The sequence below is a fragment of the Ptychodera flava genome, chromosome 14 (genome assembly GCF_041260155.1).
Source record: "Ptychodera flava strain L36383 chromosome 14, AS_Pfla_20210202, whole genome shotgun sequence".
Classification (NCBI taxonomy): domain Eukaryota; kingdom Metazoa; phylum Hemichordata; class Enteropneusta; family Ptychoderidae; genus Ptychodera; species Ptychodera flava.
The window spans coordinates 33096634-33116625 of NC_091941.1; the positions used below are offsets into that span (position 1 = coordinate 33096634).

A 19992-nucleotide genomic window follows, 5' to 3' on the forward strand; every position below is an offset into this window, starting at 1 on the left:
ACAGCAGCTATCAGTTTCAATGGTGACACACACAGAGAGACTGGTTGCCAAGTTTTACAAGCAGTTCAAAGTAAAGTTTGTTCATTTTACACATCACTCTATTATTTTTGAAGTCATGAACTTTATTGATATTCAACTACAAAGAACACTGTCCTCTGAGTCTAAATTTGCAGTAACGTCGTTCTTTTACCACCTCTCCGTGAATTTGAACTGCTTGTAAAACTTGGCAACCAGTCTCTGTGTGTGTCACCATTGAAACTGATAGCTGCTGTAAATTAGTTTACAGACATCTTGCTGCATCACCTGCTGTTTTTAGTCTGTCTGATGTTGGCGCAGAGTTGTAAAAGTTGACCACTAAAAGGGTAAATTCTCGAGCAAACTGACAAACCTAATTAGGTAGTGTATCAATATCCAGCTGTATCTCATCGTCAAAATCATTGGTAAATGTACTGTAACATTGATATTGCAGGGTAGTGTGTCCTTCTGATTGTAGCAAATTTCAATAGAGAGTGTATATCAGAGAATAACTTCTAAATATCTTTGCCTGCTGTTATAAAAAATCTAGTTGGACAACTTAATTTGAAAATCAACATATGATAATTATTGTTACAATTGCTGTACTGAAAAGACACCATTGGCAGCTGAGATGGTAAAGTGCAAACTTCAGATGATTGCCTACTTTGAACTGAAGAGCATACTACTCAAGTACCATTGCCTTATGTTATAGCTTTCTGCTAAACACAAGGCTTCATGTGTTTTACTTTTGTAGACAGAGCATGGATGTAAAGCATGACTCCTTCAATCAGCTTCAGGGAAATTTGTCACTCTGACACTTTTGAGCAAATTTGGAAAAGTTTGTGAATGGTAACATAGAATCAAGGACATTGATGTCAAGTTTTGACATTAATAGCTCAAAATTGAAGGAGTCTTCCTTGTCCTAGTACAGTGTACATGCAGTATGGTGTTTAATTTCTAAACAGCCAGCCAAAGAGAGATGTTGATAACTGTGCGTTCCAAAAGTATGCCATTTAAAAATAAATGATAATGATAGCATTTCAGACTTGCACATACATACCAATGGAGAATTCCTGATTTGGTATTTTAGTTAGTTGCAGGTTAAACTGATGAGCTACAGCTGGTTTACTCATCAGTCCAAAGGCACACCAGCTTGCAGAGGAATTTTCAGTGGCACCACAGTTCACAAAGTAGAGTATTTTATGGCAGGCCAGTCGCTCACATTTAAATTTTTACCTTTTTTTGAAGTTAGGAAAACAGAGAAGTGTCATAGTGTACCAAAATAAGGAGGATATTTCTTGACATCAGTTATGTGGTTGAGGGACCATGGATGGTGGTATTATTATATTTATGGATTTGACTCACTCCGATACAGATGACAGGTTAACGTTATTATAAATCTGTATTAATGCTTCATGTACGCTGTATTAATACTTCATGTATGAAGCCTCACATCACAAAAATATCAAGTCTTTCAGACATGGATATGAACAGTTGTGTTAATACACCCAGCTATGATTGTAAGATAAGTGAGCATACCACAGTCCTACACAGTAAAGATTTAAAGATTGAGATCGTTTGGAATATCAAGTGGGTCCACTGGAAGTTGATATATTTGCAAACAGAGAAATCTCTGAGGTAACCTTTGAAATGGTTCTTATCACATGATAACTATTTCCGTATCACTTCTCTAAAATCAAAATAAGCCACTAAAAGTCAACTCATGTAAATGTAGATTAGTCAATCCTGTATTTTAAGTGTAAACAGTGGGTACGAGGAACCTGTTATACAAACCAACAAATTACCAGGGTTGGATCAATAGCAAATCTTGGCATGTTTGCAAACTAAATGGCTGGCTATGATGAGTGCACTCACATGGTGAGAAGAATGGATTGTCTATAGTATGTTATTGATGATTACAAGCAGTACTGGACTGTAGACTTATAAATCTAGGCCAGCAGCTTCTGTTTATAGTCATAAACACATCGTACCATGAGTGTGTCAGATCAACCCGGGAAAAGCAGCGTATCTTTTGAACCCTGCTCTATCAACATCAGTCGCCATGAAGTAGTTTGCAAATGGCAAACTGTTCAAGATTTTCCTTTTCAGCCATTTGTACAGCCACATAAGTTGTACATCATCCCTTTTCATGAGTATTTTCTTTTTGAGAGTCCTGGTCAACCTTCAAAATATGTGCATGCAGCAGGCAAAATCTAAGGAATATTAACATTTCATTTGAGTATCCTGCAAGCACCGAGCAAAATTTTTAATATTGCAATGTTATTTAACTGAAGATTTGTCTCCAATGGTAAAATCCTCAATAATTATTTAATGCTGTCAGGAAATTCTCCAGATCTCACAATATCAATTTTTGAAATAATGTGCATGTTGATCCCCTGTATGATCATCGTTGCTAACACACAAATGCATGAATGAGGGCTTTAGATTCCAGCCTTGAAAACCAAGATATTTTCTTCTTTAATCCCAGTAGAATGATTTTCACATGGTATGCAATACTCCAGAAATGAACCATACTCTTTCATGGTTCAGCTACCTCTGCAAAACATTGAGACAACCTCCAAACACAACAAGGCCACCCACATTACTCAACATGCACTTCGTATGGGAGAAAAATTCATTTGTTGCCGTGTTTAACAGCATACAAATCCCCCATCATCCCCTCAAAGTGTACCGTAATGTGATTTTAGAGTTATCCTATTCATGCCAGTTATGTAAAGTAACACCTCGCAATTACAAACCATTTCTTATGGCATTCACTTTCCATGACATTGTGGAGTAATTATATGTCACCCAAGTCTTCTGGCAGGCCTTCTGCTGTATTCCCAATTCAATTTTTTTCCGGCATCTTTCCTTACCCCCTTTCCTGTTCACTTGTATGGATGAACAGCTACTGTAATGATAGAACCCAGAGTTTCATATGTATGGAAAATCAGGCAAGGCAGTCATAGAACAGCCTTGTAAACTGAACCACACTCAGCAGAAATTGAAATATATACAGTTTACAACAACCATTATGAACCACATAAATGGCAGCTGTTCTTTGAAACATTGATAGACTGCATTTGAAGTACAAGTTAAATTTGAAGCAGAGTTATAATATATTGTAGTCATCGTTGCTGAAACTATTTCAGTCAGTGTAGTATTTATATGGTTTGTGTTGGACTCTAAATGCCCAAACACCATCAGAATGGATGAACAGATACTACACTTTATTTCACTGGACCTGTTTTAATCTTATTGGTATGTCTATTCATGACAAAAGAATGTCCCCTTTGACCACTGACTATCCCTGATTTATAAAAGGATAAATAGAAATTTCACAGTTTTAGACGTAGAGAGCTTTTGCTATATCTTGTTTCCTTTTGTACTTCATCTACTTATTCACACTTTGTGTGAGACTACCCCTTAGTGAGCTTTGCAAGATGGTACGCATGCGGCATCGGGCCCAAAAATATTATAATATCAACAGTTTGTCTTTGGAAGATGGAATACCATAAACACACTGTCAATCTCCCATGTATTTTACCAGAAGAGATATGACAGTTTGTATTGTCATTCAAACTCCTCACCATGGGTATGTCAGCAAGTGAGGTGCCAAGTGAAACACAGAACCTTTAATCGGAAGAATAGGTGGGGTAAACCAGAATATTGTCTCTGTGTCTAGGATTGCTATTGTCAGCTCATATTAACATGCAGCATGAGCTCACTGGATCTAGAGATAACAATACCCAGCCACAGCTGCAGTCGAAGTGGGACTAAAGGATATAACACAAACAAATCATTCAACGCTAGTTACAAAGACCACGGTTTGCTTGTACGCATTGTGGTTAAGCCAAGGTTTGAAAGATAGAAAGCGTGGGTTTCTCTTTAATTCCGACTGAAAAGGGATAATTGTACAGCTACAAGCAGACTGACTCTTATAACATATTGATTGCAAGTTGGTAACCTTGAGTGTGCAAGAAACCATGTAATCTCTCCTTTTGTGATGGTACCGCAGAAAACTGGTTTTAGGGTGAAAAAAGCCGACATAGAACTCTGTTGTTTTGGTGGATCAACATTAAACACTAAAGGTTGATAGTGATGCTATTTCTACAGGAATTCTTTAAACACAAATGTTCACAGGCCTGGTTACACTTACTTGTGTCTATATCTAGAACAGCTGGTTATGTGTGCCTCCTTCTAATCAATAATTTCATTGTTGGCAAAGAGGATACAATAACCAGTCGTACAGTTTTCTTGTTCTATTACACTGCTGTATTGACTGGGTCGTACATGAGAAGATTACCCCTCCGGCCATTTCTTCCTTTTGTCACAAACACTGTCCAGTTTGTGACAGGGAATAATTTTAGGCACGTTTGATGAATAATTTTACCTCCTGACCTCAGGCGCTGTACAGTTATACATGCCCTTCTGACTGGTGAAACCCTTTGTCAATATTCAAATTTGTAAATATTATACACATTGTGATTGATATAGACTTTAGGGCAAACTGCAAAGCAGTGAAGTAGTTCATTGGAAAATTGCTCTCTTCTGTTTGGCATAATCATAATGCAGTACCATAATAGCAAACCAAGACAAAATTGTGGTACATAAGCTTCATAATTTATTATTCCATGAAGACAAACAGACGAGGTAGTTTAAAAAGTTGTTTAGAAACTATGATGCAGCCAGAAATGTTTTTTCTTTCTCATCTGTAAATTATTCTACGGTACCGTGCTTCAAAATTTGGTTTTGGAATTGGACATGGACCAATGATATGTCATGATCAAGACTGAAGAAAAAAGATCGATTGGAGGGGGCTCAGAGTGGTTTCAATCAGTCAACATGTCTCCTGAATTGGATGATTTTGACAATGCTTTGAAAGCGAAAGGCCAAGCTTTGTACACTTCATTAGCTTGGTTAGAATTTAATTGACACTCAATACCAGACAAATCACTCTCTCAAGGAAGCACTATCTCCTAAGTTGTTTGCAAATAGGATGGAATCCATCTCAGTGACTAAGACCAGTTTTAATTTTAGTATGATTTATGAGTGTCAGCTGTTGAGGCCAATTGGCTGTTCCTGTATTTCTGGTATTCGGTTTCGTTGCCCTCGCTCCATCAACATGACTACAACATCACATGCTAAATTTAGACAGTAAGTTAATACTGTCAGGGGGGCCATAATGGGACCATGCCTAATTTGCTAAAATTTTAATTATTGAAGGACCTTATTAATCAAAGCAAAGCAAACAGTTTTATGACCTTCCTGGGGTTGGAATTTGGTATGAGGTAAATTGGTTTTCACAGACCAGTAAAGTCTGTCTGGAAAACACACTGTACTGTATGTTACATGTAATATACCGGGTCATTGTTATTATCATGTGTAGAATAGCATGCATGTTTTAGCTTGTTTATTTGAACATATACACAAAAAAGTACTGTTTTTTGTTGCTGAAACATTTCATCAAGCCCTTCCAAATTTATACAAATCCTCAAGTTTCAGCGTCAGCTATGCTAGCAAAATAATTTGCATTTGAATCACAAGATGTATATATACTATGGTGCTTTTTACATCTTCACTAATATCCCAGTGAGTGGGTGTAGAAGATATGCCATTTGGATCCTGTAGTTAGAGTAAATACCTCGGTGTCTTGAAAATGCCCCAGCCGATACAAATTTGTGTGCATGTAGAAGAATTTCCTAAGTGCTTTTTTATATCCTCATTGAAATGCTGCATAAAGACTTGGCTATAGAGGGTGTATTTCAACTCATGCATTGAAACCGGGCAATAGCCAAGTTAGCATGACAGTGTTAAAGAACCCATTTGACATTGTTTAGCTTTGACATGTGTTACTATGGAAAGCTGATTCACTTCAGCAGATTTTGTAATTGTCTGTTATTAGGGTAAACAGAACCCCTTCATAACAACAACAAAATAGTAACTGGACTTGCACAAAAGTTTATTTCAATAGGGGACAATAGCCTGTGACTTAAAGGCATGGTTGTTACCATGGAGATGGGACAGCAATGTACATGTTTCTTTTCCGTGCCTGATGTTATGAATGGAACTGTTACGTTATTGCCGGCTGCCTGTGAACTTTCGGGACCATTGTAAGAATATTTCATCTGTGAGTTCTTTTGACATCACACCATAAGCAGTTTCATCCTCGGTCCATTACATAGTGTATCGTGATGCATAAGTGAAAACGTAAGGCTGAATCATAGCACAAGGCTGTTGGACTTTACGTAGGCAGACTTCTGTAAGTGGCACACTTCCTCTTCAAAAGTTTTAAGAAAATTGAGTTTCTCTATCTTTGAACTTCTAATGAGAAAGGGGCTACTTTTCATTACTGTGCCAGTACATGGTGATGTCCCCATTATACAAACAATGTTTTATTTACATGTAACTGTACCTTAGATCTGAAAGCTCATAAGGGCATTCTGCTGCTATCTGTAAGTATAGTCATGACAAGGTGAAGACTGTCAATCTAAGTAACAAACTGGTATTGGCATTTAGTCAGAGTAAATATGATTTATTCTCATGCACTATGAATTTTATCATGTGACATGCTGTCACTAATCATCTTACAGTACAGCGTAATCAATGTTTTCAGAGGATAAATGGTGTACGTCAAAACAGTGTATTCTGTCTGAGCAGTGGTTGGTTGCCTCTAATACGTACAGCCTATTGTTTCCATCATGAACAAAAGTCTTCATTTACATACATGGAAAGGACAGGAGACATAGTAATGGTAGCAAAGGAAGGTTGCTGTTTGTCAACTCTTAGGTAGCTTTGTGAGTCTTCTGATCGCTGCTGGGTGTTCTTCTGCTCCATGAAATGTGTTCAACTGGACAAATGTGACCAGGAGACGGAGATTAATCATGGATGATTCAATTGTATTTGGCATGAGTGATGCCGAGCTGCATGCTTTACAATACGTGAAAAGTCAGCTGGAACGACATCTCGACCCTGATCCTCAGCCTGGCCAAACGGGGCAGACAGCAGAGGTATTATATTGTAACTGTTTCAACATTTCTGTACTTGGTTAGAAAACTGCTTTGCATATCTTGACGACTTTTTCAAAGGTTTTCCAAACTGCCAGTAATTCACAGCTTTGTGTGTGTGTTGTACACGTACAATATCAAACTTTTGCAGGTATTGATTTATCATATACAGTGTATCGTGCTTGGTCCAATGCTGTATGGTCGGTGCATAGACAGTAGTCTATGGTTGGTGTTAACACTCTTATCAATTCTTGTTTTGCCATATTTTCTCAACACTCAAGCACTGAAGTAGACTGTACATAAACACATATTTCAAACTCTAGTTTGTCTGTCAGGTCATTGTAGTGGGAGAGAAGAAAGTCTACCTGCTCCAGTACAAATGCGTTGTTATCACATACCCTATTACCCAATACAATTCTTATTTTATCATGGAAAAACTCATGATAATGGTGAAAAAACTATATAAGTAAACTGAATAAGAGAAATGTGCATGTTTTCCCAGTATCATTACAGCATGGCATTCCTGTATGTAGGATATTGATATGGGAATGTACTTCTGTTTGTTTCCTTTTATAAGTTGTGATCTCAAACATGGAACACAAACTTCTTTCATTCCTGTTGATATGTAGTGTCATTTTCATAGGATCTCCAGAACGTATATTTGTAAATTCTTGACCTGGTCCCGTGACTGACTGTAACACCCACTTAAATTTTCTGGTTTGGTTTTGGTTTTGCTGTGTGGTACACATGCATTGTTGTTTTGGGATAATCACTTCCGTGTGGTTTGAATACCCACTCTCACGATCATTTTATATGGCCTGGATATCATAAACACATTTGACCTAAAAGTCATAAATGCAGACAGAGGCCCAAACAGTAAATCAGCAATCGGAAGCAATACAATTAGCACTCGGAAGTGTTACTTTTTAAACTGCTTTACATTTTATTGGATGGATAATGTCATAAACACGATGGTATTCTGGGCTTATAATGGTGTTTTCTGTCATAAAATAATAAATGTATATTTTCCAGAGGGAAGATTGAATGTTACGTGTTAGGTGTGGAGATGAAATGTTCTTTGCTCGTAACCAGGAGATACAGACAATATGAAGTCCCAGCATGCCACCAAAAATTGTATGCTATCATTTATGTGAATAATACATTCTTGTGAAATGAGCAAACAATAACCAGCATTAAATCTGATGCTATTGAACAATACCGTAGACACAAAACACATATTTAGAGTCCTACTATTGAAACGTTGGAATTTTCTTCACACATTTTACCACCTTGAAAGAGATAGGAAAATAACCTTCACTACAGGCTTTGCACCTACTTATTCCTACTGAGCAGTTATACTCAAATAAGCCAATATGTCGTAATGAGTTATTTATGGAAGCACAGTTATAGTTCTGGAAGCCATTCATTAATCAGGGCTTTTCCTGGACACCAGATTCCTATGGGAGTGCCATCATTGTCTGCCTTGCCTGAAAACAAAAGGGCCTATAATATTGTGTGAATAGGCTTTGATTGTTTTATCTGCTTACTTTGATTAGGGCTCATTACCATTGTTGCAAAACCACAAGCTAAGGACCCCCTGTCCACTGCCAGCCAATAAATTAATCATGCCTTTAAAAGATGTTGTAAGAGATATTGATTTCTACTCTTTAGAGAAGGAGATGCTGCTTTCATTCAAGAAGGGGTGTATAGTAGATAGCTTCACATTCTTCAAGGAGACAGTGGCTCCTTAAATGTTCCATGAAAAATATATAGGCCAGGTATTTTCTTTGTCACTTATAGTTATACTCCTCAAGAAGAAAGAGAATTCACTCATTAGCTTTCTTCAGTGAAGTCCTGAATTGTGATCGAGCTCATTACCATGTTTTGTAATTATCACATGATGATTTCCAGTCATTTGCATGCTGACTCTGCACTAGTTATCACATTCTCATCGTGTGGCACATAAGATTCTCACATGTTCCCAACTCATTCCAAAAATAAAATAAGTTTGAGGGTAGCCCATATCTCTGTCAATAACAGTGGAAGGAGAGGTCCAATATTACTGTTTCTCTAAAACTACAGAGTTTATTGCCATATTGCTGCTGTCCCATGATAGTGGTAGAGAAACATGTTTTAATTAATAGGGAAATGATGACAAGGGTTGAGCGTTTCATTTCAGAGGTTGCAATCTCATTTCGACAATTTTACAACTCTTGATCAGTTGAAATCTCCTTACATAATACACTAATAGATTATTTCTCCTTCTTGTTAATCTTACAGCTCCCTGCCGGTGTTGACCTAACACTAACTGACCTGCAAGAAATGGCAACTCGTCAACAGCAACAAATTGAATCTCAACAGCAGATGCTGGTTGCTAAAGAGCAACGGCTGAAGTTTCTGAAACAGCAAGAGAAGAAACACCAAGTAGGTGACATCCATTTTGCCCCTGTCGCCTTTAAACCTTGACACCCCTAGTTCAAAGTATGTCAGCTGACCTAGACAACCCTGCATTAAAGTTTCCACAGTGGGTTATGATTCCCCTGCAGAGTTGTGTATGAAATGTTTATTGCAATAACTGTGTGCTTTCAATATGGAAATGTGTCCCTGCTGTTAAAAATATGATGGTACAGCAGCGTTACAAGACCTGTCCATGCTAGAAAACATCTTTGTGATCTCAACACATTGTTTAATATCATGAACACATGTATGAGTTTTGATAAGAATAGGTAAGATTTCAATCACAAAAATTATGATATGCTTGAAGAATACTGGATATTTGGATCCTACAGACATTGGGATAGTCAAGGATGCTTTTGTAGCTGGTATGTAGTCATAGAAGCATACCTTCAAGATTAACGTTGCATTCAAATATGGCTAATAGTGTGAACCTTATATCGAATGAGCTTTACAAAACATCTCTCTGTTTTTTTAATTTATTTCAAACTAAGCAAACTTACATCAGTGTTATCAGCCTCAACTATCAAGTTTTAAGAACTGCTTTAAAGAGTACTAACTTAGCCTATACTCTATATTGTTGAATGGACCCGGTGGAATGTCTTTTCTTCTCTTTTCCATCTGCATGGAAATGAACATACCACAATGTAATTAATTTGATCTTTGACCCCGTTTTTGTGTGACTTTCTCCAAAGTATCAGTATTTAGGTAAAACTTATGCATAGAACAATACGCTCAGACAAGTTTAAGCAAAGACAAAACTGAACCCATGTTTCAGATGATTTTTTTTCAAAATACATAATTTAGCTATCAAATAACCCACACAAAGTTTATTTCAGTAGTTTGAGTCATTTTATGTGTATGTTATAATAACACTGTCTTTCTATCACTCTTTCTAGCAAATGGCAGCAGAAAATGAACGTCTCAGAAAACTAAGAGAAAAAGTGGAAAGCCAAGAGCAAAAGCTACGCAAACTTCGAGCAATTCGCGGACAGGTTGATACACACAAAAACAATAACTCATCCCTGAGTAAGTGTTTGACAGAATGATACAATGTGCATCATTCATCCATCTATGTGTAATGTATTTCAGTATATTCTTCTTATTTTGATGTCAAATCAGTCTAAGATTTCACTGCTGTTCCTGTTAGTATGCCGTACAAAGTAAGGAGAGTTGAAATTTGACAAATGTGATTATTTCAGTATTACAAATTTATGTTTCTCTCATTGATTACCAATTTCAAGTACTTTCAAAACTTTGATATGGGCTTGGTTTGCACAGTAACCTGTGGCAAACAGTGTCAGGCTTTCCATGAATTGTGTTTGATATTGAAAAACAAAAGGCATTTTCTATAATTGTAGTTTTGACTTTATTCCAACCTGACTTTGCCGTGGTAATTTTGCTCTGTAACATCCACAACTCTCATTTGAAAACATGCTGTGTTCTACAGTACCAATGCCATTTCTCTGTGATTCCCCTCCGACAGCTTCTGAACTAGAAACTATTCGTCAACTCTTCAATGAGAAGGAGAAAGAATTGGCCTTAGCTGTGGCCAAAGTGGAGGAGCTCTCTGATCAGCTAGAGTTACTGAGGAAGGGCAAAGTGAATGGCCTGAATGGAGACAACACACACAATTCACCAACAGCGGCTGAAATTGAGAGACTACGCAAAGAACTCTTGGTGAGTGACACAATATTGGAATGCAGCCTAATCTCTTTGGAATATTTAAACAAGAGTCCTTTGCCTTTATGGGTTGCTATATTCACAGCCAGAGTGGGCGTACAAGGTCTTTGGAAAGAGCCCAGTGCTTTTAAAGCTTTTTACTCAACAGGTGTAAAATAAAAGTGTAAAGTGTCACCAATGAATGTTGGATTAGTTCAGAGTGCCAGGTGCAGATCCTGAAATGATCAGACTTCATGGTTATTAAGAGCCATACCAACAGTTGCTAAGCACCTTGAATGCTGTGAAAAGAGCTACCATTACTAGTATTACTGTGGAAGGGCTTTGAGTACTGCTTCCGTGCTGGAGGCAGTGGTCTAGGACAGTAACCCCCTTGGACATTAACCTGGCCAACACTTCCCCTAATCATGTCCCAACTCTAGCCCAACTGGTGTTTGGGAAATGTCTTGATAGTGAATGTCCAGGGGGTAACCATCCCTAATACAGTAAGAGAAATCAAGATTAGCAATGGCTTCTAGGACGGTTACCCCTGGACATTACCAACCAGGCACTTACCGTAACGCTATCCTTAACCATAGCCCAAATTGGTGTTTTGGAAAATATCTGGCTGGTAAGTGTCTGGGAGTTGACTGGTAAATATCCAGGGGGCCAAGTTCAAGATTCATCAATTTTAGCAGGAACAGTAAAAACTGTTCAATTCTGTGCTATTGTTTTCTATGTTGGTTGATTTGTTTGATCTATCAATTTAGAGATAATAGAAATACACGAACATTGAAGATACGCAAATTTTGACTGTCTTGTTTCCTTGTCCTACAGATTCGAAACAAACTAAATGAGCAACAGAGCTCAAAGCTGCAAGCCCAGCAGCAGATAATTTCTGAACGCAGCGACAACATGGGAATCATGGATAAAAGGATTGAGGAGCTTACAGAGAGGCTGAGAAAAAAGAGAGCACAGCAAAAGATACATCAGCAACAAAAACAACAGCAGCAGCCACCACAACAGCAGCAGCAACCTCTGCAACCCCAACATCAGCAGCAACACAGCTTCCATGGTATGATCGGCAACTCACTGGCCAACGGCATGGTGACACTTCCCAGGGCACCAAGCAGCAGACCCACCAATATTGCCGCTGTGGAACCTTACAGCATACAAGCTCCAAACAAGAGTAACAAGGGAGACCCAGCCAAGGAAACCTATTCCATTCCGTTGAAGCCAAAACTTGTGGAGGTGGACAAGGAAAAACCGGAGGAACTGAAAAAGGAGACTGAAATAAAATCTGTGAGTAATGGAAAAGTAGAGGACAAAATGCCTAAGAATGATTTACTCTGTAATGACAGTAGTGGCAGAACCCAGATCTCATCCCATTCTCCACCACCTAAAGGACTTGCAACCACTGTAGCCCCTCCAACAGTGGACCTAATGCAGCAAAATAATGTAGAGTCAGGTATTCCAGGAATAAGGGGTCAACCAGAGGGTAATACGGAAAGCAGCAGTGATACTGCGTCTGTTACGGACAATTCAAGCGTAGACAATGGACCAGTCTACCATCAGAACTCCAAACCCAACAACAGTAGTAAAAATCGCACCAGTAACAGCAAACTCAATAACAACAACGATATTGGTAAACAACCAGCAACTACAACGTATGTGGCACCGTATTCTCAGGCTGGGACAGTAAACAGTAATGTTCAGTCGGTGGCACCCACGACTACAAAACCGAGTCAGCCTCCTCAGACACTGCCAAAGCCACACCCTGCTATGCAGACCCAGCACAAAAGGTCACCTCAACTGCAGAGGAGTGCTGATGCAATGACCAACAAGGGTGGAAAGCCCAAGCCACCAGTGCCCATGAAACCAACTAATCTGCCCTTGAATAACGATCAGAACAGGAAACCCAATGGGCAGACCAAACCCACTGTTATGCCTGATCAGCCTTTGCAGCGACATCCGCCATCTCCGGGTGCACCTGGAGACAGCAGGGAGGAAGCCATCCACCGTCACCAGTTATGTCGACGCAGCCTCCATCCCCAATGCGGCCCCCAACACAGCAGCAAAAACCTCCATCACCTGTGTCGAGTCGTGCCCAACCAATGTCGCCTTCCAATCCTGCAAGTGCTCAACACCGCCTTGCTCAGCATCCGCCGTCGCCTCACATGGTAAACCAAGTACAGCACCCTTCATCACCAGTGTGGCAGAAACGACCGCCTCCTGAGGTGCCTCCAAAATCTTCCTCGGCAAATGTTGCTGCCACCATCACAGTTCCTCCAGACAGTGTCCAGAAAAATGGTCAGGGAAAGTCTGAAGTATTGACCTACAGACCTCCCACAGCCAGCCAGCAGCAAGGGTCTGCACCGTCTGTTTTCCCAAAACCACAAGTATCACAGAACCAAAAGCGAGATATTCCATCACCAACCCAAGGACCAGAAACCAACAAGGGAGCTGAGAGTACTGCACAAGGCAATGTCACAGCCGTAAATGATGCTCTGTCTATACTTCGAGGAAATGGTGATCCAACAGTTAGGACCACTCAGACCTATCAGAGATATGTACCAACAAAGCCCACAGCCAGTACAACATTTACCACAATAACTCCTCCTGTTGAGTCATACCAGAGGCCTCCAACTACTGTCGCAAATGCACCAAGGTCCCCACCTTTACCACACACCCCCACTACAACTGTCACCACAGCGCGGCCACCATCCACGCCAAATATCCCTACCACTACCATGGCATCAGTCAGACCATTTTCTCCACCAGCATCCAGGCCTGCAACCACACAGGGTAACAGTACCACTGCCACAGCCACGGTCAAGCCCATGAATCAAGCTGCAGAACCGATCTATGATGTACTGCCTAAAAGCCAGCCGATACACCCAGCGTATAGGGATCATCCTCCGCCTCATTATACCCAAGCGACCAGCAGGCCACCATTCCAGCCACCACCTCCACACCCGGCGGTACAGTCAGCGGGTAACAATGTTCCCACTCAGCCCGGTAATCATCAGCAAGGCAAGCAAATACCTCTGCAATCACAGTACCTATTTCCAAACGTCCCAAAAAGTCAACCAAATTCAAGTGGACAAAATTCGCCTCCTTACGAGGCAAGTAACGATCCAAATAGGAGGCCTCCAAGTCCAGTAAAGTACTTTTCACAAAAATTCCCTCCTGGGTACCCACCGCTCAAACACTGGGACAACGACAGGCTCAGAAACATTCCCAGGCCATTGAGGAGGCGGCATTCATATACAGAGGAAAAAGAAGCCATGCCGATGGTCAGACCACCAGGAATCAACAGGGATAGGATTGTATCAGAGAGTGATGGCTTACCATTTTACCAACCTGACAGACCTCCAACTACATTCAATAACGCAGCAAATATGGACATTGTCAGGCGAACATTCTACCAACAGCAGCCACCCCAGCAACCCCCGTTGCAGCAACAGCAGCTACAACCCCAGCAACCGTCACAAAACAACCATTCCCCTGTTCCTGCACAGCAAAACAACTACCCCAGCTACTACCCTGTGCATAGCCCGAATGGCTACAGGACTGAGATCCGGCAACAGAACATGTATGATAGCCTAGAACCGTCTCCGCAGCAGTACAGGGAGGCATTATCACAGGTTGCTAGGTCATCTGCCATGGAGAGTCTGCAGATCAGACAACACTACAGTGCACAGCCCAAGAAGTCCAATCTGAAGAAGCCCAACGGGACCAGGAAAACCCGACGTGTCAGCTTTGATCCACTGGCATTGCTGCTGGATGCATCGTTGGAAGGGGAATTTAACATGGTTAGGAAAGTCATCGGTGAGGTAAGAGACAAGCTATATGATGTTTGAATGAAAGAAACTTTGCAGTTGTGTATTCGGAGTGTTTGTTTCTGTTTTTTGTGTATCGTTCCATAATATATACATGTTTGCTTTAAAAAAGGATGTGAAAGAATTAAGTTTAATTGTACCTACCTGCATTCCCAACAGTACGGTACTATTCTTTTCATATTTTCATCAACTCAATGATAATCTTAGACGTGAAACATTGAAGGAAACTATACGATAAAATTTGATAAATATATCAGCACTGAAAGTGCAGCAAGGAGAAGTACGGTCAGTCTGAGTGGCTCATTATCCTGGTTTTACAACATTGCCTGTATAAGGAAAACAGCAAAGATAGTCACAAACATATGAGGAGACCCAGCTTGTTGTTCTCATCATAGGATAATCATAACAAATGGAAGAGTTTAACAAAACACGGACATAGAAACTAATAAGGATTCATGATATCTTACCAAGGTCTTTGTTATTGCAATTTCACAGGTAACAAATCCAAGTGGTTCTAATGATGAGGGCATAACAGCACTGCACAATGCAATATGTGCTGGTCATTATGATATTGTGACATTCCTGATAGACTATGGCTGTGATGTCAATGCTCAAGACAGTGATGGATGGTGAGTGTAAATTTAACAACAGAATATCAACCCTCTCATCGTCATGGTTTACCCCAAACACATTGTGTTCCATAGTGAGTTTGGATCTTTGTATGAGAAAATGGGGATGTATCATTCTTGGTTCATGGAACCGACCGCAATTTGAACAGATGTACTACCCTTAATAGTGAGAATGTGAGGAAATGCAATAGATATGGGAATCTAGATAAATGTGAGTTGGACGTATTTTCAGATATTACAGTGAAATGAACATGTTATGAGTAAACAGAGTGGCATACTTTAAAATGAGATTGAACTGGAATGTAGAAAGGTAAATACAGACAGAAACAGCGTGAAAAATTTATTATCAGACCTCTGTTCAACAGTGGGCAGCACACAGAGAGAAATGTGTGCTATTCCACTCAACATTAAAGAAGCATGTTAGCTTTATGGCTCGACCTTCTCTCTGTTTCTCCCTGTCAAGTCAAGTAGAAAGTGTCCCATAGCGGTACATGCCAATGTCACTGCCAATTAAACGTGATGTATACAGTATGCATTCGTGAAAACTTTGTCAGATTCAGAGTCTGAATGCCATCTTCACGTTACCATTTGATAACATTTCCATCTCCATGTGTTTGCTAGGACTCCACTACACTGTGCAGCATCCTGTAACAATCTGGCAATGGTGAAATTCCTGGTAGAGCGAGGCGCCTGTCTGTTTGCAACCACCATTAGTGACGTAGAGACACCAGCGGAGAAATGTGAAGAGGACGAGGAGGGATTTGATGGTTGCTCTGAATACCTCTATGGTAAGTCAAAAAAAAATTGAAGTAGCATGTGTGGGGATCATTGCTGTGCATTCTCTCTGCCTGTCTCCCTGTCAATTCATGCAGAAACTGTCCAGTAGCCATGCATGCCGATGGGCAGCGCTGACCTCCGCATGCAGGGAACTGACCTCCGGATGACAGATGTGTTTTCCCTATAGACATGTCAGTGACCTTTCTCTGCAAAGAAGCAAAGTGTCTGTTGAGTAGCAGCCTGTGTCTACAGATAGTATTGCAAGCAATCAGAGGCATTCTTTGTCAATGCTGGCATGGCTAATGGATTTAGTGAAGTTATGCCGTGAATTTTCCAGTTCGTAGAAGTAGAATTATCTTTTGTAAAATGGGACAGAAACGGCATAACTGATCCAAAAGTGGTGTTACAAACTTCTGACTTACTTACTCAAAGTGGTAAAACTTTGTGTAATATTTTACCACTAGTTTTCAAATTGCTGTCTTTTGTAAAGCCATGTATACCGCTGAGAATTTGCTTGTTTCAAGAGAGTGATAAATTGTATGAAACTTTACCCTTCACACACACATTTCAAAGTTGTTGGTGAAATTTGCCAGTTATATTGCTTCTATTAAATAACACATGTGCTCTTACAGAAGCATCAAACTTCACTTTTGTGATTTTTGTTCCGTCTATGACCATAAGGATAATTACATTCCATGGCTTTGACATCCAGCTGTTCTAGAGGCCAAATTGCAATGAAAGAATTTGATAGTTTTGAAATGTGTTTCTTGTACATGATATTAAACTGTTGATTTGACAACCACAGGTTAAATGTCGTAATGTGGCAATTTAGCTCAGAAGTTTATTAGGGAGGAACAGATGAAGTCTGACAGGGTTTTTTTGGCTCATATTAGGTATACAAGAAAAGCTGGGCATAATGAACAAAGGTGTGGTGTACGCTGTGTATGACTATGAAGCTGAAAGCCATGATGAGCTCAGCTTCAAGGATGGTGACGCCATGGTGATCCTGAGACGAGGAGATGAAAATGAAAGAGAATGGTGGTGGGCAAGGAAAGGAAACAGAGAAGGCTATGTGCCTAGGAATCTGCTTGGAGTGAGTATACACCACTCTTATCAAACTTACCAACTATATAGTTGGAAAAGAAAAGCTCAAGCAATTACTAATTATAATGTTTGAAAGGGAGGAATGTAGTCTACCATACCTACTTCTCTTCAAGGAGAAATCCTGATAAAATGTTTAGTAAAACTTCAGTTCTATATTTAGCTTTCTCTTGAATTGACAACTACGATAATGCAGACAAAGTTAGCCCAAGTGTAATCTTAACATTGGAAGCCTCCAGCTTTAAATAATGAACACATTTGGCAAAATTTAAGTAGTACAAGTTGTGTGACCGTGTATTTCTCACGTTTTCTGATTGTACATGTTGTAGTCAGCAGCACAGTCACAATGCTACAATATGTATTGTAATTACGGCGTGGATTTTGACTGCAGATACTGCCAACACTGCAACCATTCTGACATAAATGTGTATACTGCATGTTCATATCTTCAACTTTCACAAAGAAACCATCATCATGCCCGTCATGTGTCTTACATGTTACCTACATACTATTCCTTTTCAGATGTTCCCAAGGGTAAAGTCCAGAAGAGACTAAGATGAAGACACAAGAATTCATGGATATACTTAAAATGAGAAAACAGGATCACTAAATAAAAACAGAAAAAGACAAAAAAATATACCTGACCAAGACACTACCAGTGCCTGCGTGAGTCGCAGGTACTGCAAAATTGTAAAAAAAAATGAGAACAAAATGATGCTTGATTCTAAGTCGTTGTAAAATTTCTGTCACCATATTTGTACTACGATAGAGAAAAGCGAAGAAATCACGTCAATGTTCATGACATTTTCTGATAATTAGCCTGGTATGGCAGAACTAAAGTGCTTTCCACAAACATGCAATAGAGATGTGAGCTACAAGTTAGTGAAATATTTTTATTATGAGTACCGGTACTTTGATGATGGTGTCTACTGAATGTAAAAGTACCATTTCATTACAAGAAATGAGCACCTTGTTTTGTGTCATTTTGGGAAGATACTAAAGCCTGGCCTTGTGGAAGCCAAATAGAGCTATCGGAACAGGGTCAGATTTTGTTTTTTGTAAATTTGAAAACTGATGGTGCCACTGTGTCAATGGATGCGAGGGTCATGAAGAATGCAACTCAAACTTTGTAAGCTACCCTCGCATGAATTTTCTAAAATTCACCGGATTTGACTATAATGCCTTCCTTTTTTTCAAAAAAGAAGTGGCATTTGATTTACATGTCTTTGTGTCTCGTGAAGTGAAAAACGATATGTTTACCAAGAAATTGGAATATTAGATACTTACTATTTATTTTACTGTCTTTAATTAACCTAGGGAGTTTTGCTATTTTAATCTCCAAGATAGCTATTTTAGTTAGATATTATTTTTGACCCAACTGCCAGAGAACTGCATATAATCATGATATCCAGATGTCTGGATAAAATCTGTATGATTTTTCTGCAGCTGTAATATGGACAGTACAGAATACATGTATGTCTCTCCTGTTCCCATTAAAATTGTATGTACTTTTACTAACAATTTACCCTCCAGTTATTGTTTTATGTATATATAAACAATTACTGTTGATAATATATATGCTGTTTTTACCCAGAAATGTGTATTTTTCAAAATTGTACAGATGTTTTACTTCTGTCTTGAAGGGAAGGGTAGGGAGAAAAAGCCAGCGAAATAAAGTGAACTTCCAAAATAGTTATTCTTTGTCATTGCATTGATTTGCCGGTTTTCATCTGTGTTACTGCCAGTCTTTTTACGTGTAGTGTACAGCCAAGAGGTACCAGTTCCAACTCTTTCTCCAGGTTTATGAAACCAGGAAATTCTCTGAAGTAAGTCAATTCTGTAAAAGTTCTTTGTATCACACACAATAATGGTCAATCACTCGATAGGCTATATCAACATCCCAACGTCATCTGTCTTTCATCCCGCAAATGTTTTATTAAGGTAATGTTCACCTCGAAAGTGAAAGACTTAAACTTTTGCTCAAACTTTCTTCAATGAAATTTTCAACCATACTCTTACCAAATCAGGAATAATGATCATGGGTCACCATGATCAGTTTGGTACTAGAAAAACAAACTACCTGACGTTTACTGGTATTTCAAATTCAAAATTGCTGCCATCCCTGTGTTAACTCTATGGGGAAAATAAAGTTTTCCTTAATTTCTCTGATAACTGTGATGGTAACAATTTTTACCTCCCCACCAAGTGGTAGATCAGAAAAGAATTGTAAAAATTTAGTTCTGAATACCTGTCCCGGAGGTGCATTCTACCTTCAGCCCTTTGACAGCTGTAGTTTTTCCTGTCAAAATTTTAGTTTTTACGAACTTTTCTGTAGTTTTTGATATTTTTGACCAAAAGGACACAAATTTTCATTGGCTATAGTTTCAATTAATGTTTTGGACAAAAATCTGAAAAAAATTGTGGGGAACTGAATCAAAATCCTGGACCAAGGGTTTTCATATGATGCTTGGAAGTCAAGGCAATTTTGACAGCAATGTTCATATCATT

General features: G+C 39.3%; 1 protein-coding gene across 1 annotated transcript in view; it reads left to right on the forward strand.

Moving 5' to 3' along the window:
* LOC139150228 (apoptosis-stimulating of p53 protein 1-like) overlaps positions 1-19176 on the forward strand; it is a 38099-nt gene extending 18923 nt beyond the window's left edge. Inside the window, 9 exon segments of the mRNA XM_070722464.1 lie at positions 9303-9446; positions 10376-10505; positions 10963-11156; positions 11973-13196; positions 13199-14971; positions 15473-15606; positions 16228-16394; positions 17277-17476; positions 18007-19176. Coding sequence (XP_070578565.1) covers positions 9303-9446; positions 10376-10505; positions 10963-11156; positions 11973-13196; positions 13199-14971; positions 15473-15606; positions 16228-16394; positions 17277-17476; positions 18007-18039 — 3999 coding nt within the window. The 3' untranslated portion in view covers positions 18040-19176.
* The last annotated feature ends 816 nt before the right edge of the window (positions 19177-19992 follow it).